This window comes from Diplotaxodon limnothrissa, linkage group LG19 (assembly GCF_057381915.1).
Source record: "Diplotaxodon limnothrissa isolate DT_005_m linkage group LG19, D_limnothrissa_male_GT1.1, whole genome shotgun sequence".
NCBI lineage: Eukaryota > Metazoa > Chordata > Actinopteri > Cichliformes > Cichlidae > Diplotaxodon > Diplotaxodon limnothrissa.
Genome location: NC_140614.1, coordinates 25,284,121 through 25,310,525, shown reverse-complemented (window position 1 = coordinate 25,310,525; position 26,405 = coordinate 25,284,121). Strand labels below are relative to the sequence as shown.

The 26,405-nt window shown below is 42.8% G+C and overlaps 1 protein-coding gene across 2 annotated transcripts in view; it reads right to left on the bottom strand.

Annotated features, from left to right (window-relative positions):
* The window catches only part of stxbp6 (syntaxin binding protein 6 (amisyn)), a 72,934-nt gene that overhangs the window by 40,132 nt on the left and 6,397 nt on the right, over window positions 1–26,405 (bottom strand). For both annotated transcript variants that reach the window (XM_085343110.1, XM_085343109.1), the window contains exon 2: window positions 16,245–16,459. In XM_085343110.1, coding sequence (XP_085199236.1) covers window positions 16,245–16,398 — 154 coding nt within the window. In that variant the 5' untranslated portion in view covers window positions 16,399–16,459. The remainder of the gene's footprint in view (window positions 1–16,244; window positions 16,460–26,405) is intronic.

Genomic DNA, 26,405 nt, shown 5'->3' with positions numbered 1-26,405 from the left:
TGTCTGTAATGCTAGCTCGAATACAGCATGCTTTTGGCTTTATTAACTCCCCATCCACTTAAAAGGTTATGTAAAGATGACAACAGATGTCTCAGAAATGGAATAGTAAAAGTCGAATATAAAGAAAATTGTATATCCTATACTGTGTAAATATAACTAAATTAAAAAATGTACTAAGAACTTTTTCATGATGTTGCCTCATTATCTGTCTCTGGAGCAAGTTTACAAACTGGTGGTGGAATTAAAAGAAAATACTGGACACCCTGAAGATTGGATGCATTTCGTTGTGTGTGCACACAAGGTTAAAGTACAAGTGGACATCCACAAATTGATCAGCCCATTTGGCACAGACAGATGTTTTATTTATGCAATTATTCTGACCATCAAAGGAATTGTAAATGAAGGGAAGACATACATGAGCAGCACGAGGAAGTAGAACAAACGAGTCTCTTAACTGCCACAAAACCAGGACTCCACAGATAACAATATTCTGGAGGAAACATCCAATTTCAGATAATACACTTCAATTTATATGACCTTAAGTATGCAAAGATATCACCAGCTTATTGAAGTCTTAAGTCAGACAAAGTGAAACAATCACAAAGAATCCTACAAGCACAACTCAAGGATCAACTGTGGCAAGGAAATAATTAAGCCATCTGCAATTAGATCCAAAAGTCTCCGGGCAGTTACGAGTACAAGTACAATTACAAGTTTTACCATTTTGTCTCTGTGAACCACTATAGTGGAGTTTAAATTAAACAATCAGGTTTTGATTGAACACTTTAACTTGAGGGATTTAATGAAAGTATTACATCGACTGTTTGGTAATTACGGTTGATTTTATCCATAGTCCCAAATTTTCAATACTCCAAAGTAACACAACAACTGACTCAAAAGCAGGTTCATGGCAGGGTGAGGCCTCTTCACACTGGATTACATCACAAATTAAGCAAATAAAAGATCTACAGTTTATTCCAAGTGCTTAACTTGATTTTGTATCCTTAAGTGAAACTTTCAATATGAGAGCCAAAGAGATATCAGCACAAGAGAGGGAAGTCATCATTAGGCTGAAACAAAACAAACCTTATGCAGAGATAACAAAAACTTCAGAAGTGGCCAAATCAACAATCTTTAAAGGAAGGAATGCACTGGCCAGCTCAGCAACAGTGAAAGGCCAGAAAGACCACAGAAGACAACTAAAGTGGACGATTGCATAGTTGGTTTAAAAGAGGAAAGAAGAAGGGAAAAAACAAACAAACAAAAAAAGACACCTTCCCAACATCTATCAAGTCGAGAATGTTAGGCATGTGATTATCAAAGTATACAATCAAGAGATCCTTGCCTTCATGAATGTAAACACAGTTAACAACAAGGTCTAAACCACTGTCTGCACCCAGAAACAGGAAAACCAGATTACACTTGGGCAGGGAAACACCAATTAGGGGATGTAGAGTCTAGGGGGAAAAAGACCTAACTCTTTGGACGGATCCAAACCATACCACATCCTCTGTCTAAAATGATCGAGCCAATAATATAGCATGGGAATGTATGACCAGTAGAACTGAGCCACTAGTGTTTATTGATAGTGTGACGGCTGCTGCAAAACTGACGCCACTTCACAGTGCAAATGGATAAAGATGCAGGACACACTGCAAAAGCAAAGTAAAAGTTTCTCTAGATAAAGAACTTATATTCAACAGCCAAGTCGGTCACCTGATCTCAACCTAGCAGAGCATCTTTGTTTTTGTTTTTTGCAGATACTGAAGCCATAGTCTGCTGCCAAGAATTTCAGGGAGTGTTGGGAGTGTTAATTTGCATTAACACTTCAAACACAGAAAAAAAATACATAAGACATATTTTGGATAAAATAGAACAATATGCTTCATTTAAAAAAGGATGATCAATGACTAATTTTGAAAATGTATCGAAGAACATCACTGAACTCGTAAAAGCAGCTTAACTACACCCACAGTTCTAAAATATGCCATCTGGCAGCATTATGTGCATATGTTTTTATACGACTGGATACTTTTTGCAGATGTGCCAAAGTTTGCAGCCAAACACATGATAAACTTTAGAGAAGGCACAAAGCCAGGATAATAGTGTAGCATTCAGCCAACAGTGACCTTAGTACGTCCATATATGATGACTTTTATCCAACAAAGAACAGGTGGAACTGTACAGAATCAAGCAACCAGGGATTTAACAGCAGAGATCCCCTGCAGAGAAGTGTGTGGTGCATTGACCTGTTCTTGTTATATACAAATGAGTCCCTGAAGATAAAACCACAAAGTTCTTTACAAAAATGATCTGTTAATTCAAGGCCTTCTTGGCAATTACAGTGACTCTGGTTTAACATTCAGCCACTACATATCTAAGAAACTACTGTTTATCACCTCAAAGTAAACATGAAGTAAACTAAAGAGAAGTCAATAAGTGAAGTCGTTCATGTTAATTACACACGTGTACAATAAATATATACCATGACAAGCCTGTCTATAGAATAAGGTTATATAAATCCATCCACAGTACTCATTGTGATGGCTTCCATTACAGTAGGACTCAAAAGGTGAAAAAAATACTAGTCTATAACTGTCAAGGCTATAGTAACAATCTCCTGTTTGGTCCATAGTGCTTGAAGAATAGACTATTCCTGAACTGAAAAGCAATCTTCTTGAAGGACATGTCACGATGCAATTCTGAATTTTTTTTACACATTCGATTATAGAAAAGAAAAGATTTTCCTCTACTTCAATTTCATGTCAATGATGATATACTGTGCAGGCTGACACCAATGTAACGGCAATGAACTGATGTGGACCTGGCAGATTTATTGGTCAGGCTTTATTAAAAACAAAACGGGAGCAGCTTATTTCCTGGTTGCCTTCTCTTATTCTAAACCCGATTACATGACAGATTGTAATGCATTACATTACACGTCTTTAGTCGGGGCAGATTTTAAAGAATCATGAACTGATCCGTCTATGAAAAGGGTTTTGTTTTTTTAAATAAATAACACATTTCCATAAGATCAATTATTCTCATCACTGACAGTGCTTGGCTTCTTTTTCATTTGATCTGGCAACTCCTTACCCCAAAGGGGGGTTGTTATTACCTACAAATTGGTGTGACAGATTGAGAAACACAGCTTTGTGAAATGTCCGGAATCATAACGCACTGGCAGACTTTTTAGTGATCAAAGAGTGTCGGTACGCTGTGTAATGAAAATGAATTGTACTGAAACGACCCTTATTATTCAGACCAGATACAGGCCGTAAAAGTATTTTTCTCCCTTTGAGCATTTCTATTTTCAGTATCTTCAGATGGAGGTTTTGGCCACATAAACTTGTTGGAAAGTCAATTTCATTCAGTAACTAAAGTTGATTATTAATACCTGTGAAAGCTCAGATTTTAACAAAAACAGCACATCAGCTAATTATACGGATGGTTGACTTTTATGAGGGCAAGCTCACTCCTGTGCTACAGCTCTTCTTTTTTCCTCCGTTCTGCGTTTCTCCCTTCATTTCACACTGTACAGATGAGAGGAAGGATGTGGGGTACAAGCTTTGTTGGCACAAAACAAAAGCTGAGAACACCATGAAGATTACTTTTTCCATGTACACAGGAAATTGCACTGACATCTTTGCTGTGTTAGAGAGCTAATACATATGGTCAGGGCACACGATGCCAAAAACATGTGTTGTGTGGTTCTCTACACAAATAATTACCTGCCACATCATTGCCACATCACCTCATCTCTGGCGTATTTGGGCCACCAACACTTCCACAACATTCAGAAACAGCAAAAATAAACTGCAGCAGTCAAATGTATTGTCTAAGCTTGCAAGGTACAGTGAACCTCCCTCCTCAAAAAGAAAAAAAAACCTGCACAGTGCCTCGTTTCCCATCTCCTATCTGCTTTACGTGTTAGCACACTCTGTCCTAAACAAAGAGCCCTAAACATAGCAGAGTTTCACAAGCAGCAGCCAAAGAGAGAAGAGTTACAGGGAGCTGAAGGGAGTCTTCCAAGCCAGCTACACACTGCCTCCACCACAGAAATCATCAGATTCCTGTGAAAAAAAGCTTATGAAGAATAAATGGATGATAAACTGAACGAACATGAAATAAAATGTATCTTGGACAAAAGAAGCTGCTGGATGATGAAATCCTCATAAACAGTTTAGTTACAGAAAAGTACAACAAATACAGCTTTCAGAACTTCAGCAGTATGTGCTGGTTAGAAAAAGATGTACACCCAACCCATGCTTATTATGTTCCTATTTTTCTTGGACCAAACAGGCTGGCCATCTCTGCAGGGGATGGCTTTGTATGCACAACACCAAACACAGCACAGTCAACCTGCAGAGCACCTAAGCCTTTCATCTATCAGCTACACCTGCTGCATCCATGTGTATGTCCTGTATGAGTGAGAAGATGTATTAGACAACAAAACATAAGGATGCTGCATTATGGGTATGCGTGATTATGTCCCTGTGTTTCTATCAGAAATATTTAGTTTAAAAAGTGATAACTTCAACAAGTGTAACAATAAATCAGGATGCAAGGGGTTGAATCCCATACCAGCTGACATAGGGCAAGAGGGAGGACACACCCTAAAGAGGTGTGGAGAGGATTGGAACACAGGACCTTTTTGCTGTAAGGTTGCTGAGCTAACCACCACATCACTAGAAGAAGATGGATGGATACCAAAAAAATGAAGTTGATTAAAGCCATTTTATCCAAATACTCTGGCCCCCAAAAAAGAAAAGAAATCAGTTGGGATATCAGGATTTGTGTTTAGGTCACAGAAGAGGACAAAGACTTCCCAAATCACACTCACTCCATGGCTGGATGCTCAACTTGCACTGGAGACTCATCAGTCTGGATGACAACCCCAGGTCTGCTAGCAATCGAGCATCAAGGTCAAGTGAGTTTTAGCCATCCCAATAAATTCTGTTTTTCTGCATGAGCAAAACTGTTATCCAGCAATTCTTTACAGACCATCTGACCGAACCATTTTTTTTTTCAGATCAACAACAACAACAACAAAAAAAAGGAAATAGTGTGCATGCATACTTATGCACACTATTCCACAAAATATTGCCATTTCATCTCCTTAATCTTTTTACCTCATCTACCTATCACTTCTTTTGCTTATTACCTTCAGCTCAGGACACTTGAGGACCAGAACTTTTCATCTCCCCTAAGCCTTCATCAAGGGCCTAGGGGAGATAAGAGGCAAAGAAATAAGGGGGAAGCTGACATTAAAAAGGGTGCAAAGTGAAAGGTGAAGCCAGTTCATGTTTAAGAAAGTAGTCAACCTACCATGAAATGAGCTGAACTACAAGAACCTAATTAGTCTAGATAAGCCCACAATAGCACACTGACACAAAGAGGCTCTAGTATGGATGACACACACACACACACACAAATGGATGAACATAACCACACAGATTCCTTACAGGGATTGTGTTATTAGTGCCATGCTGATGTATCTACTGTTGTGCGTGAGTGGGCTGTATGTCTCTGCTCTCAGTAAATACTGGGAGACTAGCATCAGTCACTGCTGCTCCACTGGCAACCCACAGAGGTAACAATCTTCAGAATAGAACCCAGGTCATCCAGACACCCACGTCTGGCTGAACCTCGTTAAAAAACATTTGTCCAGACTCCCCAAGATGTTTAAAGAAGTTATATCAGTCAGATACAGCAGGAATGCTACAGCAAACTAGAAAACTCTGTAAAGTACACTGAACTGAACTTTGCACCATCCCCAGAGGCACAATTTTCTGTCTTCTTGTCTTAAAAGTATAAGTAGGAATGGCTTATTTTCAGCTAGAAATGACTTTGTTTTTAAAGTTAAAATGAACAAAGTAGTATCTCGGTTATTTTTTTCTACGAACGGACAGGTAAAGCACAGCAGTGCATTTTTTTTCTTCTGTTTGATTTCAGTTGTGCTGTCTGAAGAGCTCTTCTCGTACGCCCTTTTTCCTCAGACATGTGCTTCTGTGGGAGTCCTCCAGCTAGTCTATGTTGAAAGACATGTCAAGCGACTTGTAGGTGTTTGCTGATTCTGCAGAACGACATTAAGGCCACAACAGTTTCAATATACTATTGATTTTTTTTCCCTTTTTGGTCTCAAAAACATGTTTCAGCAGTTAACATGGTTACTTTCCCCTCTGTCATTTATACATAACATACTTGATGGGAGAGATCAATTTGCTTTTTTTTTTTTTTTAAATAAATAAAACCAAATCTATTCCAAAATATCTTAAAATCAGGTCATAAATACTGCATGTTTTGTACATTGTCTAACACTGCCTCAGTTATAGGCTTCAGATTTAACAGTGGTCAAATTTCAACTGACCTGAAGTAGTCCTTCAAACGTGATACAGTCAAACTACATTTTCCTTTGAGGACTGAATAATTGTAAACAATTGACACATTTAATTTGAAATGAGTCTTTATGGGGGAACTGCTGAATGTTTTTCCATTTTAGTAATCCTAGTAATCCGGTTTCTGTGATTTCTGTGGGGAAAGGTTAAACCAATAGGAGGTAGGACTCGAGGGACACCTTTAAAGGTGCAATTAAATATAACAAAATATCATCGGTATGTGCAGTCTTGTTGTCGCATTTTAATGTTGTTGGTCTGTTTTATAGGCCGCGGCAAACATTTTTAAAAAAGTGAACAAAGGCATTGCTGGAAATCAGCTGACTAATTTATTAAGGATAGTATTCATTTCTTATCCTAAGCTATCCCCTTCCGGCTAAAGTTAGAGAAACCCTGGCAAATAGAGACAGAAACTAAGGTGTATGTATATGAAAAGAGAATTTCAGACTTCTATGTCTCTGGACCAGGTAACCAAGGTCATACCTGATCTGATTTTTTAGCTGGTCTGAGCAGCTTAATGTACCACTGCGCTACACAATCCACTCGCCCCATCTCACCAGTGAATCAATAATCACAAGGGCACTGATGATGAATGGAGTCAAGCTGAAAGTGCACAAATGCAATACGCAAGAAAGTGTGGTAAATGAGAGTTTTGATCATTTTTAACACCACAAGGATGCAAGACAGATGACAGCAACATTAATGTATAAACACACTTGTCGTAAGTCACTGGCTCCAATTAACAGTATTCAAAGTAAATGATCCCTGTGTGTTACAACATTAACTAGAGTGTTACTGCATTACATTATTCAACATTTAATTAAGTTGGTGTGATGAAAAAGAAGCTTAAACTTTAAAAACAATCACCACAAACAGGAGACCAGCATTAGCCTCAGCACATGTGTAAGAGCCAGCCAACATATGAAATTAAACATGTAATCCAACCCACAAAATAAGATGCCTGCATAAATGCAATTCATGAATACAACCATGCCATTGAATGTCTTAATGGAAATTCATGTAAAGCTCCCAAGTGCACAAAGGATGTGTCAGAGACTCTGATAGCTGGTTGGGCTTCGTCAGTGATTAAAGACAAAAAGTTACCAACCAACTTGGTCAATGTTAAGGTTCTGCAATCGTTCCAGCAAACATGTTCTCCTGAAAACTTTAATATGCACAAAAAAACAAAACAAAAAACAGGCTACAAATATACATCACCCAGTTTGTCCCTTTTCAGCCACCAAACAGTGTTTTCTCTTTGGATAAACTCCAACAGAATGACTTACTGTTTTGGGATTTCATGGGAAATGAAATTACAGAGAAAAGCAACAAGAACTTTTTTATCAAGCTTTACATATTCAGGGATAGAGCAGTCAAGACTATTTTTGTGATTTTCCATAAAAACTTTTTAAAAAGTAAGCCATTTTCTGATGGAGATCTTATCAAAGACTTTTTGGTGGACTCTGCCATGCTAATATGCCATGAGGAAGAAGAAAATGAACACGAGTGAATGTACTCTACTCTTCTTCAGAAGAACTGTACCAAGACAGATCGAGCAGACTGTTTTTTTTCCTTTTTATCCTTGGCTCTGAACAAAAGCTGTGATGTCCGCAACACAAGCCAGTTATTCATCTTTGTACGTGGGATAATGAAAGAGTTTGAGATTATGGAGGCGCTGACAGCAATGCACTCAGTGAAAGGGACTACGACAGGGAGTGATTTGTTCACGAAGGTAAGTGCTTTGATGGGCTTGGGCTGAAATGGGACACACTCGTGGGCGTTTTACCCGATGGTTGTCCAAATGTGACAGGGAAAAATGTTGGACTTTTGAATCAGATGCAAGATGAAAAGACTGAAACGAACCCAGAAACTGGTATTTTTACACTGTATTATACTCCAGGTGATCTAAGTCAGTGCTAAAAATTAACCATGTTGTTAATGAATAGTTAACTTGGTCAAGGCAAGAGCGCTGAATCACAGATAGTCTGTTCGCAGTTTCGGAGGAGCACGAGACTAAACGTTGTGACAGAGGCTACCACACAGCTGTCAGGTGGCTCAGCCTGGGCAAACTGTTAAAAAGAATATGGGACAAAATACTTCATGGAGTGCACTATACAGGTCATCGGATGTTCAAGATGGGCTTTACATCTTCCAACAACTGCTCACACTGTCAAGGCAATACACCAGACAATTACATCCACGCTCTTTGGTTCTGTCCACCAGTGCAAAAGTTTTGGCGCGAGATATGTGAAGACTTATCAAAGTGTCTGAAATGTAACATTCCAACTTCCCCCTTAGTGTGTCTACTGGGCAGCTTAGATAATGTCACTTCAGAAAAGAATATAGCCCATATGATCTTCACTGCCCTATGCATAGCCAAGAAAACAGTCCTCATGAACTGGAAAAATAAAAATAATCTTAATTCTAACCAATATAGAAATTATCTATTAGATTACATTAGTCTTGACACAGCCTCTGCCACCACATTAGATCAATTGCTCTGGGCCCCTTTTATCAGCTCCATCACCTAGTGGGGGTGGGGGGTCATAGTTTGGTCCCGCCTTCACTGTTGTGATTGGTGAGGGGGTAGGGACAGGCTTAGGGCGTCGGGGGGTTCCCCGGAGGCATCTTCCTTGGGGGGCTCAACCCGGGGTAGCGGTCACGTCCGGTTGGGGGCTCTGTTGGCTCTCAGGTGACTGTTTCCTCGCGGCTGCGTGCAGCGGGGCTAGGGGAGGGTCTGTGCTGACGGACGTGGGTTACTGACCTGGCAACCTGGCTGTCCCTGGGTGGGTCCGGGATGGGCGTGAGGTTCTGGGGGCGCTCCGTCTCTGGGCTGGGGCCCGGGCCGGGCCTCGGGGGCTTGGGTCCTGGTTGGTGTGTTGCCGGGGTTGTGGGCGGGTGGGTGCATGGGGGCCCGGCCCTGGAGCAGGGTGCCGCCGGTGCGTCGAGCCGCCTGGGGGGCTCTTCAACTGGTGGGGGGGATGGTCACATCTTGCAGTAGCTTTCTTCTCTTCAGGAACTCTCTGCAGGAGGGGGAGATACAGGAGAGGTGGAGGAAGATCTCAGCCTGGGCGTTTACCGTCTTATGTAGTCTGGAAGATGTGTGGATGGTGGGGTGGGTGCAGTTTTCTCTGTGGTGGGGTTGGGTGGACTGTCCAGGGCTCTGTGGAGCCGGAGGGCGCTACTGCACTGGGCCCCGGTCTGATGGGCCTGGGCCCCCCTTCCCTGGCGGGTCGCGGAGGGTGGGAGTGCCTACTGGGGTCAGCGGGGGAGCTGGCCCCAGGGAGGGGTTACCTGCCCCTCCCTTCCTTCCCTCCCCATCTCCAGCTGCCTCCCTCTTCCCGCTCCTCCACAACCACCCACACATGCAGGGCCTTGGAGTGGGGGTATGTCACCAGGGTGCAGAGGAGGCTACCCCCCCGTCCCCTTCTGGCTGCCTCTGCCTCAATTTTATCCCACAACTTAGACATTCACATTATTCACACTCTCATTACACATACATATAGGATCTTGGGGGTGGGCACAATCACGGAGTCCAAATTACCATCAGGGTGTATACCTCACCCCTGACGTCGTTGCCCACCTCTCAATTTTAAATACACTTAGTCATTGAGGGCTAGCAGGAGGGACTATGCGCTTACCTGCTGCTCCTTGGCAGGTAGCTCCATGCCCTCCTGGGTTTTAATTGCACCTTAGAACACATATGCATCAACACTACAATGAGCGGGTGGAGGGAGGTTTGGAGTCTTCTCCCACCCCCATTCTCTGCGGCCTGCTGGAGCGGGAGGGCTAGTAGGAGGAGTTGGCCGTCCGACTGCGGTCTGGGGTGTGGGGCCTCCCTGCTGCTGCGGAGTCGGGGTGGTCTGCCTCTCCCCACCGCAGGGAAAAGGGTAACACCACCTGGGTCTGGGTGCAATTCCCCCCTCCAGGGGCAAGGGTACCTAGACCCGGTTTGTAGAGTACGCTTGGGGAGTGTGATTGTGTGTACAGCGTCTCTTTATGTCTGTCTCCACGTTGGTTGAGTGTGGAGTGAGTGCATATGAGAGCATGAGGGTGGGAATGGATGTTTGTGTCTGTGTGTGCCTGTATGTCTGTGTCTATATGTCAGGTTGGGTATCAGACGCCACCTCTCTGGGGACACCTCAGGCCCTCCAAGGTTTGGAGGCCTATCTCCACCCACCACCACTTCCCCTGCCGGTGGCGGACTCCCTCAGGTGTCGGTGTGTTGGTGGTTCTTTGTGTCTGGGGGTGGGCGTCCGGGTACACACCGGCTCACTCCTTGGCGGCCGCTTGTCGGGGCCTGGGGCCTGGGGCTCGCTCGGGCCCCTTTGGAGGTGGGGTGCCCCCGGCCTCTCGGCCTGGGGCTCGGTCACTCAGGCACAGCTGGGGGCCGGCGGAGCTCACGGGCGCGTCACTGCAACTCCCCCTGACTTCTGCTCCGCGGCTGCTGGGCGAGCCCTCATCTGGGACTCTCCTCAGCTCTTACTGGAACAGTGGCGCGGCTGCCCCTCTGTTGGTCTTCCATGGTCTCTTGTGTTCTGGGGGCCTCTGGATGTCTGGAGTTTTGATCTCCTCCATACCCGCTTCACACCCTGGAGGACGGGGCTGTGGCCCCCCCACACTCCCTAGCAGATCATTACATGGAGAAACCTTTGGAATGCAAGCATGCTGATCCACACAGGTATGCACACATGGGTATTCACAGACGCGGACTAAAGCTTTCTTGGCTGCTACCTCAAAGCACACTGTGCGCTGTCTATCTTGCGTGCTGCACAATATCGTTTATTATTTAGTAAATATTGATATCTATGACTAGCTAGTTTATTGTGATGGTGCTTTGTTTTCTCTATTATTATGTTACTCTTTGTTGTTTGCTGTCTCCTCTGTTTGTTTTTTTTGTTTGTTTTTTTTTTTCTCCATACAGGTGACCCAGGAGTTCTTTTTTTTTTCTCTCTCTCTTCCCCCCCCTTCTCACCGTCTCTTCTCCCCTTTGGTTTTCTTTCTTTCTCTCCTTCATTCCCCCTGTCCTATTTATTAAAAAAAAAAAAAAAAAAAAAAAAAAAAAAATGACAAAGGATGAACTGAAGCTCTGCCATCACGTAATGTCGCATACTGCTGTTTCTGATGTCATTTAGGAAAAAAAAAAAAAAAAAAAAAATATGGGACCCAAAAGCATATATACTTAAGAGTTTTGTGAGAAGAAATGCAAGAACACTCTAGAGCCCTCAAATGCATTTGCTGTTGATGTGACTGCACTAATGAACTAAATACCAAACTGCAGGACAAAGGCCTATCTGCAGATGAAATGCAGTTTCTTTCAAGCCAGCCTGAGAGCAACAGTCTTACTCGCATGCCAACAGTAAAGATGTTGGTTCTCTTTGGATCCACCGTTCTACGAGAACAAATATCCACAGTTTAACAAATCCAGTTACAGATCCATTCTCAATGACAATCACCTCTCTCTCTCTCCTCTCCTCTGTCTTTTGGATTTTCCACACAGACTTTGACCCAGACTTTTGTGCAGTTGTAGTCTGTTTTGGGTTTTAACATTTTTCTCTCTGAACAAGAAAAGGGGAACTGAAAAACTAAAGATGAAGCAATTGGACTACAAGCAAAATGCCAACAGTACTGATAAAAGTCTGAAATTTTGCAAAACTTAAATTATAAATTGTTGCCATTTTACTATGCCCACTGCATATATTCATGGCCTAATTATAAAAACTATTAAAAGTGGAATTTTATGAAGAGATAAAAATCAGTATTGAGCAGAACTGAGTTCATCATATTAATGGAGCTTTCCACAACACACCTTGTTCTCATTCAGGCCCTTATGAAAGTTAATGATCCACCAGTGACTTAAACTGTGATGACACTGTGGTTTGGCATGTGAACAGGGATCAATCACAATGCACTGACCCCAACAGTGCTTGAAAGAGCTAGGAAATTAAATAGTGAGAAAGAATAGAAATTATGCAACCTCACATTAAGTTGAATAACAACTAGCATAGGCAGTAATATGAATAACAGATATCACTGGTTTAGTTTTACATTGTGTATATACACATACTAAATCTAGACTGTGATTGAAACAGAAAAAAAAATGCAGAGAACTACATCAAACAAATTAGGAGAGAAAGATGATCATGCACACCAAAAAGTCAAGTGTTTTTTGAGAGCTCTCTGCTAGACCTTGTGGGCAAAAAAAACCCCTCCTCTAGTAGAAATCAGTTTATTGCTGCAGGGAATTTAAGATTATTATCAGTCTTCTTTGCTAACATAAGATTAATTTACAAGCTTTCACTCTAAAGTCAAACAACAGCCAGCTAAGTGAGCTAAACTAGTTTCGTTTTTCCTCCAGCAACATGTAATTTGTAGTAAGCGGCACTGCTCACCAACTGGCAGGTGTCCAGGCTTTTTTGTTCCATTAATAAATGTAGCTCTCTACCTAAGACAAACAGCCATGTGCTCAACAAACACACAAGTCAAAGACTTGAGTGGTTAGTGATTTATTACAAAAACATCTTGATTGTTGACGTATTCAGATACTCCTCTTTTGACAACACAAAAGCATATGATCCTGGAGTGAGTGCAGAAGTCATGTGGTTTCATTCTGCTACCTTACTCAGTTTGAGAGTGAATCTCTTGTGGCTGTCTCTACAGTACAGCTTCTGGTACTTTAGGCTTCCTTTAACCATGACATCCCACAGATTACATAACTCTGCCACTGCTTGGCCCCCAGGCTTCAAGTATATGCTACTGTCGCCATGAGACTGTCAACAAGCACCATCCCCCACCCTTATACACACACACACACAGTACTTTTACAGTTACACACATCCTGAACACGTAAGCAACACAAGCTGCCCTCTGTTTAAAATGCCCTGGGAGCCATGAGCTGACTAGTTTCAAACTTGTGGTGTTATTGTGCAGCACATTCATAGGAAAACGCACATAAAATCTAGAACAATGCTGTGCTGGCTTAAAAGCCACATGACTTGTGGAAACAGAAGTAGTGAAGGCACTACTTCTGTTCCCACATGTGATACAAAACATCAGCCGAGTCAGGAGACCACTAATGCAGACAGTCAGAGTGTCTAGGGGAAGATAAATGGGTGCAATGGTGGTGATAGCAGAATTCTCAGACAGTGTATTCTCTGGATTTCTTTTGGTACAACATGCATTCCTACATACAAGAAAATGATGACAGCATGTGAAACGTTTCTTATGTCCACATAAATTTAGTGTAAACCAATGCAAAAACCTACCAAAAAATAATAAAAGAAGTGGGAATGCAACAGTTCACAGTCCTTTTACTCATACTCAACAACAGCATTCCTATCCATCCTTAGACCAAGGTTGGAGCCAATGACTGTAGAAAATCTCTATAAAAGTACAGTTAGGGGCAAAGGCAGTCGAATAAGGGCAGATTTTGTAAATATTTATCTCAGTACATCTCTGCAGTGCATTTCAAATCAAACCAGAGTGAAGTGCATACTTTCTGGTGTAATTCAAGAGGTTTTAACAAAATGACTGCATTGAGTGTTTTGTACTTGCAACCATTTTTATACGCAGCCCAATTTCAGTTCTGAATTAACAAACTACCAGCTTTACGTATAAGAACTGGTTTTAATATTGGGAGTAAAAGTCCTTCGCCACAGACATTGCCTTGAGATGCTCTGCCAGGTCTTTACTGCAACCATCTTCAGTTGGTCTCTGCATTCAGTTTTGTCTTCAGTAACTACAAGTCATGCTCCACTTGGCTGGAATAGGGAGTACGACTTGGCCATTTAATAACATCCCATTTCTTTGCCTCGAGAAACTCTTGGGTTGCTTTTGCAAAATGCCTGGATGGCCCATTTGGACTGAATTAATCCTGCTACTTCTATCAGTTTTCACATCATCAATAATGCTACTTCCACTGGCAGCCAGACATGACCATGTATGTGTGCCTCTGCCATGTTTGACAGATGATATGGTATGCTTTTCTTTTCCATAGATTTCTATTGCAATCACTGTGGCACAAATTAATCTTGGGTTTATAAATCCAAAGTATTTTCTTCCCCCAGTCCTGGACACATGCATGCAAAACCACCAAACTTTTGCAATAACAACAGGCAGACTGTCCACTAATAAATCACTTGAGGATGTTTAAAAATGCTAAAATAAGTCACCAAATACACTTTGACTACCATTACTTAGGAGGTCCATGTGGGTAAAGATTATGTTTGGAACACCGAGTTGAGAATCTGAGAATAATGCTCAGCTAATGAATAAAAAAAATATCCAGTAATCAAATTTTGGAGGTATTTTTTGTTTAATTAACTATGTGCCCGTCATCTATGGATATGATGGTCAGTGAATTGACCAATTACTCAACTGCCCCGATTGCAACTGTTGTAAAATGTGTAGTAGTGGGCATTTTTTGGCTTAGATAAAGTAGTAGCAACACAATGATGGCAACAAATGAATGCAGAAAAAGATAATGAGGAGAAATATCCAGTCAAACTTAAAATTATTTACCAAGCAGAAAGGACAAACAACTGCAGCAATTCCAGCAAATCAAATGGAAGCCAACTAATGACACCAAGCATGTTTTTTCTTAGACAACAACACAGTATCGGAGGTGTGGAGTCATTAGAAAACATGTCAGCAAGAGGCTTTGATGCTTACACACGGATGTTCACCACCTAAATCAAATGTCTCTACAAACGCGTGGACTCCCTTGGCCCATGGTGACATGCATTTCTTTTTTATTTTGCTCTTGTGAAACAAGTAGAGCAGACACAAGGAGTATCAAAGTCAGTGAGGATTAAGACATAGATTAAAACACATGACGTTAGGTCAGGCAAAGGAACAACATAGATACCCAATTTTCAGATACAAAGTAATTTTGAATTTAACAAAAAGCTACAACATCGGATAATTACCACATTTTTCTGCCATGCAAAATAAGCAATTAGGACATCAAGTGATTTTAATATTTCACAGTGGCCAAGCTCAAATGAGATACAAAGGTGAACGCTGCTGCAAGGGACGTGACGAGACTGGCATTACAAGAAGTGAATATCAAGCAATACTTATTTCCACATGAAAGGCGAAATGACTCATTATAAACCCTTTAGAAAAACAGTTTCCACTCTCTGACAATTTGTGGCTTGCGCTCGCTACAGTTGCCTTTCATGTACATGTATCTGAGGGTGTAAATAAAGAGGCTGACTGTTGAGTAACTTGCCTGCTGCAAGGCAACCTTGAATTTGAATCCAACATAGACAGAGCTTTACTGGCTTTGAGCTGCTTGGTTATACTTTAAATTCCTCATAATCATCCTTAAATTAACTATAACCCTCAGTCATGTAATCTACTGCTGCCAGAGCAGCGTTCAAGACAGAAAATGAAAAATGTATCAGATTTTCACAAGCAGTTTTTCTGGCACGAGAATTAAGGAGGATCTAGATATTCTCCTCATGAACAATTTGCCTGGGTAATTCAATTAACAAGTAATACATCAGCTAATGTTCCAACAATAAGGGAGAAAAACCCCAAACTGAAACAACTGAAACCTGAATTTCTGGTGAAGCAATTAATCAATTTCAGCTTAAATCTAATCTATTTAAAAAGATTGACATGAAGCCCTGCAGCAAATTGATTTAGTGTGTCATTCTGTTGGCAGGGGAAAACGTAAACATGCTCATCAGTGTGAACATTAGTGGAAGAATTATGGGAGACATGCGGAAATGTGACTGTGGGTTGCAAAGGCGCAACTGGTGCGCTCTCGCAAATAGAAAGGCAAAAAGCATAAAATGCATTTAAACATAAGCAAACAAAAGGAGGTTTTTAATTTGTCCTGACCTGAGACGCAGATGAATGTCATGTAATCTCCTTGACCACCGGTGGCCAGGAAGGGGATCTTTTTCTTTGTCCTCCGCTTCACCTGTACAGCAGCAAGCATCTTCTCATCGTGAGGTATGAACACCTCCTTGTTGATTACAGATTTGGCACTCATCTCTGATTTAGGCAGACGTAAACAGCTGGTCACCAGTTAAAGTGGAGCAATCCAGGCTTCACTGAAGAAGAGAAGAGAGTGAAGAAAACCAGCTAATTAAATTAAGTAGGACCAACTAGACTGTGCTTAGAAAAAGCAAAGATCTCACATATCCTGAAACACACATTTTTCATTTAGCAAGTACATTAAGGGCATTTCCCATTCTTCTTTTCTAATAAATAACACGGATCCTAATTTGAAGTGTGAATCTACTGAAACAAGGTGCAAGCAGCATTGTGTAATGGCAGTGAGAGGGCAATATACAGCACAAGTCAAATGTACACACGAAAGGAACCCAGGTAGTTTTTTTCCCTAAAAACTGAAAGTATAAAATAACTGCTAAACATTTTAGTTTTACATTACCTAAAGTAACTTTTTATAAGCGCTCTTTAAATATTGGAACTCTTATCTTTTGTGCTATACACAAAATTCTAATGGTTTCGGAAAGAAGAGGAGACACTTCCTTGTACCATGGTAGCACAAAGCTGAGGTACTTAATTGCAGATTTGTTTAGATCTTTTGTCCATGCACAAACCTAGTCTTGGACCAGTTAATCTTGTTTTCCAGCAGAGAAAAATCCACACAAGACTACCTGAATTTGCTCACAGTGCACAGCTCATTAGGTTATTTCCAAAATCCTCTATAGCTGCATTTCCCTTGCAGTAAGTCTTAGCATTGCATATCTCTAAATGTTTTGGCAATATTCTCCTTGGAAGTATTGCCACTCACAAAGATGAAATGACTTCAGCTGAAGCTGTTAAGAGTACTGCTAGTCTCACAGATACAGAACAGCAATCATATTTCCATTACAACAAGCCAACTTCTACTAGTCAATCTCTTTCTGGAGGACGGCGACTAGACCACAGTAAACACAACATTACGTGTGATGGTGTCAAAGGAGGGTGTGCTTAGTTGCCCTAACCGTGAGTGAGCACAAGAAACAGTCATAAAGAAGTAGGTTAATTAGGCCCAAACCCCCTCATGAGGACTGAAACGTAATCATTTTCTCAGCCACACACATTCATTTCAGACACAGACCACTTACAACCGCATACATCACAGGCCAGCACAGGCCACCCTGCTGCTTATGAACTAATCTGTCAGCCTCAAGTAGCGCTTGAATTACTCTACAGCGAGGCAAAGACTGCAAAACACCATTTTCATCAAACTGACTTGCTTATAAAAACAACTGCCCACAAAGTAAAGTCTTTTGTAACAATGCAACAAGCTTTGAAATTAGTGCTCAGCAGCTTAGTGGAAGTACAGTTTGGTGTTTTGACTGATTAGCACAAAAGCAAACCTGCAGAAGGACAAACTTTACCAAGCACCCTCAGTGTTCTCTGGTCTAAGCGTTAAAGCAGGATTACATCATACCAAAAGAAATACTTCAAAACAAGTGGAACTTAAAAGCACAACAGCATTGTTACAATATAAGATAATCTAATAAATAGTCATGGAGGAAGGAGCCCATCATCACACTCCAAGTGATTTCTAATATATCCTTTTATGTTGGTTTCATTTGAATTACATCACACACAGAAGATCTATAAAATGAGATGAATCATCTCCCTGTCACAGGCACCTCACCCACAAAAATGCAACACGTTCAGCATAGATATAATGTATTCCAAGGTCACCATATTCTCCTCCCACAAAAATCTGAAGATGGTAATATGGCCTTGACTTTTTTTCTTTGAAAAAATTAAAACTACAAATTAAAATTAAAATGTCAACGTCAATCACCATGTGCTGACAATGTTTTTTATTTTAGGTAAACATACTACTTTCATCACAGAAGATTAGAAAGCTTAAGTAACAATCGAGCAGTAGTAGTGATTCTACATTTCCAACTTAATCTTTCACAGCCAGCACTTATTAAACATTCTCTCTTTCTATCCATCTTCTTGTGTGCTCTTTCAGCAATGCAAATCTTAAAAGTAAACAAAAACTTCAGCCAGGAGAGTAATTAAAGAGGCTAATAAATGTGTCTCTCTTTGGAACTGGAGATGTCCAACAACCGCAGACTTTGGCTAAGAGACAGCACAGTTTCCCATCAAAATATGCACAGGACTATTTTGCATTCAACATAAGACAGCTCCTTCAATTTAGACCTTTCATGCACAGTATACTGCCATTCTGAGCTCCGGCACCGACTGAAAAACTTGCAGCCTTATTTATAAAGAATTAGCTAGAGCTTAGTCTTCAGATTATTCCTGACAATGTGCAGACCTTTGATTCATTAAGGAGCGCTAACTATTACTTTACATACCTGTTAACTCTAAATCTCATATCACATAAAATGTACATATTTAATAAAATTTCTGACTTGCAAATTCTCCTAATAAAGGATTTATGATCCTGCCCATTTGCATAGGTCTTGGCTGGGTAAAGGATTATGGGTATGCAATAAGGGAGAGGTGTTTGTGTGCACCCAATCAATTCCAACTGGGAGTATTTGAACAGCTGTGATGCTGTGTGTAGGTAGAACACTGACTGGTTGAAAAGACATCTTTTAAAGAAAACAGAGCAAGACAAATTGAACAAGAGGGGAAAAAAGGAAAAGAAAAACAACAACAACAGGAGTAACACACATTAACAGTTGTTCCTCATGGATTTGACACTGTCCCCAGTGACGGTTTACTGTTACATATGCAGACAGCACATCCATAGCCTGTTTGTTCATTCATTATGTCCCATTTGAAATTCGGAAAGTCTTTGATCTGCCAATTAATTCATAAAATCATTAACTGATAATTCTTACTATACTGCTAATTGTAACGTGCGGTGGAGATGAAGCCAGCCGCGGAGGTGTGCAGGTGGATAGCGAATGAGCAACAGCTTCTGACTTTCCAAAAAGTACTCATTTATTTACAATATCAAAAATAAGTGCTACCTCTACCACACATTACTGAAGAGCACACTAGTCCGCGTACACACGGGAGCATCCATTACAGGAGGAGTGCGAAGAAGAACAAAAAAGGGGGTGACACCAGTCGTGAGACAGGAGGCGCCGCCATGTGGTGATACACTGCATTACGATAGCAACTGTTACATAGTCCCCCCTGGTGAGAAAAAGGCTGTCCTCAGCCATACACAGCTGGAAAAGCACACACCACACCTAACAGTACCCTATACATAGAGGTTACAGCTAAGATTAGTGCACACACAGGGCAAAAGACCATTTAAAAATGAAATTGGTGAAAATAAGACGAACATGTACAGTGGAAAATCAGTCTTCTTAGTTTTTTCACTTTTTCCTTTTTTTTGTTTTTAAAGTAAATGCCAAGAATGAACCTTAACGCACTAAAGAGCCATAAAACTGGATTAAGTAGAGCAAACAGAAACATCTACATATCATGACTCAAAGTAGCAATGCAACAAGACAGCATCAAACAGGTTTAACCAGAACATTTCACTTCAGATCAAGCCTGGTTGTGTGAAAATCATTAGTCCATCTTTTGTTGCTCCAGCCAGACGTAACTCTGGGGCAACGTCTGAGCCTGAGATTGTAATGTCCACCAGCAGCTGGGTGCTGGACAGATCTGGGTGAAACACTCTCTGGAACAGCGCCCACACCAGAAGAAGAGTCAATGTCCGGTAAATCAAAGGGGAATGGCTCAGAGCCAATGTCAGTGTCTGCAGGGGGGCCAGGGTGGGCCTGAGAGTCAGAGTTCAGACCCTCTGCGGACTCTCTCTCGGCAGGCGATGAAACAGAATGTTCTTTGGAAGTGAGAGAGTCCCAGGTATGGAACGGTTGCATGTTCACAACATGATAAACACCTGCATCCACACCGGAGTCCACCCAAGTGAGCCTGTAATTAACATCACTGAGTCTCTGAGATATACACAATGGTCCCTGAAACAGTGGTGCAAGTTTAGCAGTAAAGTTAGACTGAGCATCTGACCTGGGGTGTGTCTTAACTCTCACAAGGTCACCAACACGAAACGTGGCATGTCGATGTCTCAAGTCATAGTAATGTTTTTGTCTGTCATGGCTATAGTCCAAAGCTGCTTTGGCGTGGTCGTGAGCTTCCTGCAGGGAGGCTCTCAGAGTCTCAGGGTAAGGCACACCCGGTTCATCAACACCTGCTGTAGAAGGCTGAGTGATAAGGTCAAGCGGGGTGTCTAACTCACGACCATAAAGCATCATGGCAGGAGTCAAACCTGTACTGTCATGAGGGGCGGTGCGCAGAGCAAAGCAAATCTGAGGGAGAAACTTGTCCCATGATGTGTGCTTATCACCTACATAAGCGCGGATTGCAGTTTTCAGAGTCCGGTTGACGCGTTCAGTAGCATTTGTCTGAGGGTGATATGCCGTAGTGAGTCTGTGCACCGAGCCTAATGCAGAAACAACATGTTCAAAAAGCTCACTCACAAAAGGAGACCCTCTGTCAGAAATCAGGTAAGTGGGTGTACCATGTCTAGCAAAAATGTCAGTGACGAATTTACCAGCTGCTACCTGAGATGTAGCTTCTTTGACAGCACTGGCTTCAACCCATTTAGTCAAATAGTCAACAAACACGATCAAATAAGCATTACCAGTGGGGGTGCGGGGAAGTGGCCCAACAAAATCCACACCCACATACTCCCAGGGTTTCTGGGGGACAATGGGAACCATAAGACCGGCTGCTTTTTTTTGACTTGGCTTGGTGAGTTGGCACACTGAGCATGAAATCACATAGTGTTTCACATCAGCTGCCATTTTGGGCCAGAAAAACCTAAAACGCAGTCTAGCCAATGTCTTAGAAACACCCAAGTGACCTGCTGTGGGGTGGTCGTGGTAATAGTCCAGCAAGGTGCCTCTAATGGAAGTAGGGGCAAACAGTTTCAGCTCTTTCAAAGGGTGCAAAGCACATGTGGACTTGGGTTCTCTGTGATACAAAAGAGAGTCATACACAACATACTGTAACAAGGTGGCATTGTCCGAGCTGTTCAGAGAGTCTGCTTCAATGTCTCTGAGGAGTGGACCTGTGACATGATCGTCTAACTGCAGCTGTCTCAATTGTGAACGGTCAGCCAGAATGACGGGGGGCAGAGTACGAATGTCCAGGCTGCCCATAACAGCATGATCTGGTAAAAGATCAGTCGGCCTGTCACAGGTCAGAGGCAAAGGGTTGCGTGACAGTGCGTCGGGAACTTTGTTCTGTGCACCAGGTTTGTGCACTATTGTGAAATCAAAGTCCTGCAAACGAAGTGACCAGCGGGCGAGTCGGCCCGTTGGGTTTTGACGAGACATGAGCCACCTGAGACTGTTGTGGTCAGTGAAGATAGTAACATGAACACCTTCAACATACGGGCGGAAGTGTTCCAGAGCCCATATCACAGCGAGGCACTCCTTCTCTGAAGTGCAGTAGGGGAGTTCAGCTTTGTGAAGGGAGCGACTAGCAAAAGCCACAACGTACTCACGACCCTTGTCATCCTTTTGCATCAACACTGCCCCAAGACCAATGTCACATGCATCGGCGTGAATGGAAAAGGGACGGTTGAAGTCTGGAAATGACAGGATCGGGGCTGATGTGACATGATCCTTCAAAGTGTCCATGGCCCTTCGACAGCTGTCGTCCCAGTGGAAAGCATTGTCCTTTCTGGTGATGGCGTGAAGAGGTTCGGCATGGCGGGCATAATTCTGAATGAAGCGTCGATAATAGCCAGTCAAGCCAAGGAACTGACGGACGTGTTTCACTGAGGTTGGGGTATCAAACTCCTTAACCGCCTTTACTTTGTCTGGATCGGGCTTAACACCTGATGATGTGATGCGGTACCCGAGAAAGGTGAATTCATCGAGGCAGAATTGGCACTTTTTGAGCTTCAATGACAAGCCAGCAGCCTGGAGTCTGCCCAGCACCTCCTCAAGATCCACTAAGTGCTGTTCAAAGGTAGGTGAGGCGATAACAATGTCATCCAGGTAGACTGCGCACGTTTTGTAAATGAGGCCAGCAAGCACAGAGTTCATGAGTCTCTGAAAAGTTGCAGGTGCGTTGCAGAGCCCAAAGGGCAGCACCCGAAACTGGAAGAGACCGCAGTGAGAGATGAAGGCAGTTTTAGGCTTCGAGTCCTCTGCTACAGCAACCTGCCAATAGCCTCGCGCTAAGTCCAATGTCGAGACAAACTTTCCTCTTGCCAGAAAGTCCAAAGACTCATCTACACGAGGCAGGGGATAAGAGTCTTTTCGGGTAACTTGGTTGAGCCCTCGAAAGTCCACACAAAACCTTGGTTCCGTGGCCGCTCTATTTACAATGACTACAGGAGCTGCCCAAGGGCTTGTGGAAGGTTCAATGATGTTGTCCTTCAACATTTGTTGTACTTGTTCTTCAATCACACGTTTCTTAGCAGGTGACGTGCGATAGGGTGGGAGATTGACAGGTGTTGCATTGCCAGTCTCTATGGCGTGCTCAGTGAGAGCCGTTCGACCAAGTTGACCATCAAACAAGGAGCTAAACTTGCTGAGCAGATTGAGTAAAGCATCCTTGTTGTTCTCTGAGAGACTTGCTTCAGACAGTTTGGCTGTTAAGTCTGAGCGAACCAAGTCCAAAGACATCAGTGTTCCAGGTGAATGTGAGTAATCATTTTGAAGGTCCTCTTCATCGTCTGCGAGTGGGCAGGGGATGTCCTCAATGTAGACGGTTCTAGTGGGAATGTGAATAGAAACAGAAGCTCTTGCCATAAAATCCATTCCCAGAATGAAAGGAGAGGACAAATCTGGTATTATTGCAAAACGCTGGTAAAAGTTCTTGTTCATGAATCCAATATTGAGCCAAATAACACCGTCAGGGATACAGGGAGCATTATTGGCAAGGTTAACTGCAGGACCATTCCACTCACTTGTGTTTCTAGGGTGAGAGTCATTTACTTGAATGAGATCTGTTCGTACAGCCGAGAGGGAAGCACCCGTGTCGAGGGTAGCATCCACAGATGAAGCATTGAAGTTCACTTTCGTTCTTAGTGGGGTATTCCAGTGGACTTGTGAAAAATTGTCTTCCAAGTGTCCAAGACTGTGTCCACCCTGTAGTGAATCGGGCGTGTGAGGCTCCGTTAGTAACTGGGGGAAGGTTGGCCTCTGTGAAATGTCCTCCCCCCCCTGTAGTTTCCCGACTGCCTGTATTGTGGCTGGGATGTGGTGCTGCTTAATTCCACCTTTTCATGGCCAGGGTCAGAGGGGCCAGGTGCCGGCAATGGCTGGACTGGGCCATGCCTAGCGGTGTTCGAGGCTTGTTGTGGCAAATGAGGTTGGGTGTTACAGTTTGGGCAGGTGCGTGTGGTGAACCCTGGCTGAGAGCATTTGAAGCAGTAAGGTTCAGGCTTATAGTTGTCTTTGCTACATAAAGCAGGCTGTGGTCTTTGTGGTCCAAGCACTGAGTGAAGCTCATGAGCACGTAGCAGCAGGTCCATTACAGAAGTGACATTAGCGCCATACAGGGCAACTCTGTATTTTTCAAGAGCATGTTTACTAATTAGGTCGATTCTGTCTTTTTCAGGTGGAGGACTCTTCAGTTTGTCAAACTCACTCAACATGTGGGCAACAAAGGTTGGGAGTGGTTCGTCCTGAGCCTGAACACGATCCAAAATTCCTCTCAGGATGCGTTCTTGGTTGTCGGAGGGCAGAAAAACTGTCTTAAACAGTTGACAGAATTGAGCCCATGATGTGATGTGGGAGCTCAATGCCTTGAACCATTTCCCGGGCTCTTTTGCAAGAAAGTGTGGCAGTTCATTTAGCAATTGCCCATCGGTTAGGTTCAATGAGGCTTTGTATGTGCCAACTGCATTTAACCAGTCCTCAGGTTGCACTTTGCCGTCCCCAGCATACACAGGAGGCTCCAGTTTTGCGTGATGTAAAGCTGCCGCAATCACTCTGGAAGTGCTGCTGAGCTCAAGTGAGTGAGATGGGAGAAAAGGATTTGTAGGTTGAAATGGGTTGCTGGGCAGGAACGGATTGGTACTGTTGGTGGGTTCAGTTTTGTCTCTCGCAGGAACATGAGGTGTCGATGTGGCCATTGGGAAAACAGGAGACTGTGGGACTGCAGGAGGGGGAGAGCTCCCCATTGTGAGTTGGTCCCACTGCCTTAGTAAACTCTGCTGTATGTTCAGTGAGTCACGTAAACAATCACTAAGCTTATTCACCTCAGTTCTTAACTCCACCACTTGTTGGCTAAGGCTAGGAGTCACATTTTCAACTATCTGGCACATAGGTAACGAGGTAAGTTCCATGTCTGAGTCAGAGTCGTCTGGGCAGTGTGCCATTGTGATTTCAAAAAAATTAAGCCGCTCCAGGGCACAGTGTAGTTATTGACATAGTAGTAAAAGAGTCAGATCAGACTAGAAAGACAAAAATGCAAAGATTAATTTTAAATCGTTTCGTTATACTGAGCCGAAGACCAGCACCAACGGTTGTAGTCGGCCAAGTTCTCACTTACATGTGCTACAGTCAGTCTCAGCAGAGGGAAAGGGGAATGGAAAGCCAGCAGAAATGTTCATGTCCAGGCTCTCCACAGAAGAATTAATCCTTAGAAGACGAAACCAACAGCACGTCCAAATAACAAATCCACGGAGTCCATTCGCGTTGCGGAGACAGCTTCTCTCTTTTTCTTTCTCCCAAGCAGAGCAGCGGCACACCGCGGTATCCAGAAATTAGTCGGGTCCCACCTGAGCTGAGGCTGCGGCCATGGCTGGAGAAAACGTCCGAGCGTCCGCAAAACTTGGGGGATTTCCGAGACAGTTCACGTGCTAGAAGAGAAGAATCCTCGGCGGGATGCAAAAATCGTCTGAAGTCCAAGGGGAAAAAGTTCGGGCGCCAGTTGTAACGTGCGGTGGAGATGAAGCCAGCCGCGGAGGTGTGCAGGTGGATAGCGAATGAGCAACAGCTTCTGACTTTCCAAAAAGTACTCATTTATTTACAATATCAAAAATAAGTGCTACCTCTACCACACATTACTGAAGAGCACACTAGACCGCGTACACACGGGAGCATCCATTACAGGAGGAGTGCGAAGAAGAACAAAAAAGGGGGTGACACCAGTCGTGAGACAGGAGGCGCCGCCATGTGGTGATACACTGCATTACGATAGCAACTGTTACATAATACAGCTTTTAGAGCAATAAAATCAGAACCAGACCAGAGCTGTTTTATGGCCTCTGCATTTTTGCATGTTGCATGTTCATCTCTCAAAGTCAGGAGTGACCACATTTTGATGAAAGGATGAAATGCTAAGTTATCATTCAAGATAGCATTAGCAACCTTGGTTATATCTATGGCACAGACGAGATACCAAAACAAGTTAGTGCAAGTTACCACACAGAAAATAATGTTTGCCAGATAACTGCAATATGATTCCAACATCCTTTTAGACTGACCTGCTTTGAGAGCTAGCCTCGAGGCCATTAGCAGGAATTCCAGAGTAGTTGCCACGGTTTAGCCTCCCCCCTTGAATACACTGACCCAATCTTCACAAAATTAATTTCATTAACTGACAGAAGCCCCACTTCAATGTGCACAAACTGTACAGCTCTCCAGAGTTATGCATCAAATCCTCCCAATATAACAAGCTTTTTCAATATATTGATGCGGTATTTCTATTTTTAGCATGTGCATGTTTAGCTAACAATACTGGGGGTATGTCACAGCTTTTCTTTAAATTCCACATGCACCACTCTAAATTAGTTCAACCTTTTCAGTTGCTCACAATTATTTTATTTTCTTGTTGTTTAACTAGATAGCACACTGCAAAGCAAATACAGAAAATATGCATCAACTGTTTGGTCTCGTTGCTACCTAGTAGCAAATCAGTGCAGTGGACTTTTTTTTTTTTTTTTTTAGTGCAGTGGACTTGTTCACTTTCAAAGCCCTATTCCACAGCACCTCTCCCTCTTCTACACTATCTTCTAGCTATAAAGGAAGGCTGCCCACATCACCCCTCAAGCTGTCACCAGCACATAGCCCCCCTCAGGTGGTCCGCTGAAGCATGACGGGAAGG